The 2796-nt window shown below is 32.7% G+C and overlaps 1 protein-coding gene across 1 annotated transcript in view; it reads left to right on the top strand.

Annotated features, from left to right (window-relative positions):
- Positions 1 to 580: 580 nt before the first annotated feature.
- LOC108576189 (E3 ubiquitin-protein ligase TRIM71) overlaps positions 581 to 2796 on the top strand; it is a 3962-nt gene continuing 1746 nt past the window's right edge. The window contains 4 exon segments of the mRNA XM_017939133.1: positions 581 to 685; positions 1038 to 1392; positions 1643 to 1911; positions 2368 to 2658. Of these exon segments, the coding sequence (XP_017794622.1) occupies positions 581 to 685; positions 1038 to 1392; positions 1643 to 1911; positions 2368 to 2658 (1020 nt within the window).

The raw sequence follows: 2796 nt of genomic DNA on the forward strand, positions 1-2796 counted from the left end.
ATATATTCCTGTTTAAAAATGAACGATAGTTCTAGAAAAATGTGACACATTAATCATTTTTATGCGAAGATAAAAAAACCACGTTGACTGTAATTATTTTTGAATCTTCGAAAAAATATAATTAATACGGAGAATTTATTAGGTTCGAGGAAAAGTTCGTTCATTTTTCAGAATAAAATTTCAAATGAAATGATTTTTCTGCGTTGTGATCTTTTGGTCCAATCAAAGATAAAAGGAGAATCTTCTTTATCCTTTTTTTTTTTATGTCTCGTGATTTTTGGTCCCATTAAACATAAAAAAAAATCTATGTTTTTTTTTTATGAAAGTTTATATTTTTACTTAAAAATAAGGTATAGATCCTTTTGCTATCGCGAATCACGATTCAGTTATTTGATCTGCGTCTGAAATGGATTTTCCAAGTTCTAAAAAGAAGAATACACAAGGACGCGTCGATTAAACTGTATTAATTTGCAAACGGTACTTGATTTAAATTATTTTCATTTCAGGTGAAGGTATCACAACGATACAACATCGCAACGCCGAATTTCTTTAAGGTTCTTGTTCACACGCCTACCTCACGATGAATCATGGTAAAAATTATAATCGCGGAACAAATTTTTTCGGAAAGTACATTCAAGATTCTCCAGAAAAGGAACAAGACACAGGTGTAGACTTACTGTGCAAGGTGCGAATTGTTTTTCTTTTTTTCATTCTGAAAGAGTATATAGAGATGAAACAGTTAAATATATCACTTGTTGAATATTTCGTGTTAATTACTTCGAAGCGAATCGATAAAATAATAAAATTGTGAATTTATGTAATTAATTTCCGAGTTTCGAACCTAAAATTTTTCGAATCTACAAAATTGTAATAAATTTCTAATAAACTTTGAAAAAGGGATAAAAAAGTAGACTCCCAAATTTTTTGTCACATTCAATTAGAATAAAATGAAATATTAGATAAAAAAATGTTTCTTCTTATCGTTCAGCCTGAATACAATGAATTATTTCTACGTTTTTTTTTTTATTCTACTGTAGATGACAAATAAATTTCCGTGGCAGTTCATCAAATCCGGTTATTCTAATGCAAGTTCACCGGGCACCGCATCTTCAGGAAGCAGCACGAACTCACAATGTTACGGTCAATCCCCAGATGATCTTAGCGTTGACTCGTTGCTTAACAGTCTGCTGCAAGTGGTGAATGGTGATAATTTTAATGGACCAGCCTCTTGCAATATTCAATTCTCGCAAACTGGAAGTTCTATTAACAACAGATGCAAGGATTGCTTTGACATAACTTGCGATTCGTGCTCTTCGGCTCGACTTTTGGTGAGCATAGTTTCATCTGCTAATATTGCTCGATTTATAGACATTGCAATTAATAATTAAAACGGTAACTATTAAAAACAGTTCTGTTTTTCTTATTAATCGTTATAAATCCTTTTTTTTTTTAAGTGGAAATGTAATTAAACATTTACAAATTAAGAGGTTCTATTTTACGAGTTCTAAAATTTATTCCTGATTTTTGTAGGAATTATTCTGCTTACTATGTTGATTCTAACTTAATTTAAAAAAAGGAAATACATTTCCTGTAGATTTGGGCCATGAGGATGATAACATTCCAATGCAAAGCCTACCAACAGAAATACCAAGCCCTCCAATAATCAACACGCCAAATTTAACATCTTCAGGACTACCTCTTTTTTGCGATTTGCATCGTGATGCTCAAAAATTTTATTGTCAAACTTGTAGTAAGCCCCTCTGTGGTGAATGTGGTATTCACCATCATCACGGTCATATTACTGTGAATTTAATGGAAGCTGTTGAAGGTGCTGGAATTCAAGCGAATCAAGTATTAAAAGAAGCTAAGCTTGGTATTACAGCTCTCAGAGAAGAATTAGACGCTGTACAAGTAAGATATTAAAAAAAAAATACCGTATATTCCATTTTGGGTTTCTGTAGAACAAAAGAACGACGACCTGTTGTGATTAACAGTATTTCATTTACAAGTAGAGAATCGACAAATGTTAATTATTATTTGGCATATTTAGAGTGTCTTCTTTGTAAAGATAAACTTGCTAGAGGGTTTCAAACATTTCTTCGTACAGCCATGGCTGAGGTTTCAGATCCTTAACTGCTCGTATTTCTGTCAATTCGATTATCTCGACACTCGAAACATGTTTGCTTTGACTCTTGACTGATTTTACGACCTCGCTGTATCGTGGCCCGAGCTACACGCATACAAATTTCGTTTGTAGCGTTACCTTTTTTTTTTATTTTTTTTTTTTTTGACGAAGCTTACACTCCTCGAAATTTATTCTATTATGATAAGAACCGTATTTACAATTCTATGATACGCCCTTTACAGATAGCAGCAGAAATTTTGGAACAAAAAGCAAGACAAGCAACTACGGATGTTATGCTATGCATAAGGAGAGTGGCTTCTGCTTTAGAGACAAGAGAAAAAGAATTGCTAGGTAGAATTGAGAAAGCCAGGCTTCTTAAATTTGCTGCGTTAAAAGCAAGAGACGAAGGTCTCAGAAATGGGATAAGCCGATTATCACGAGCTGCTGATAAGCTTAACGAAGCAATGGAATCAAAAACTCTGACTAGCAATCCATTGAACTTGCTGTTAACTAAGGATATGGCTTCAGCAGAGGTACGTTATTAATAATAAAAATAGATCAATAAACGATTAGGAAATTTTATCAATATACATTCTAAAAAGTAAACCACAAAATTATTTAGCGCTAAAGTAATGCTGGTGTTGATAAAGATTACCAAAGGTTTTAGTAAA

The sequence above is a fragment of the Habropoda laboriosa genome, unplaced genomic scaffold (assembly GCF_001263275.1).
Source record: "Habropoda laboriosa isolate 0110345459 unplaced genomic scaffold, ASM126327v1 scaffold212, whole genome shotgun sequence".
Classification (NCBI taxonomy): Eukaryota; Metazoa; Arthropoda; class Insecta; order Hymenoptera; family Apidae; genus Habropoda; species Habropoda laboriosa.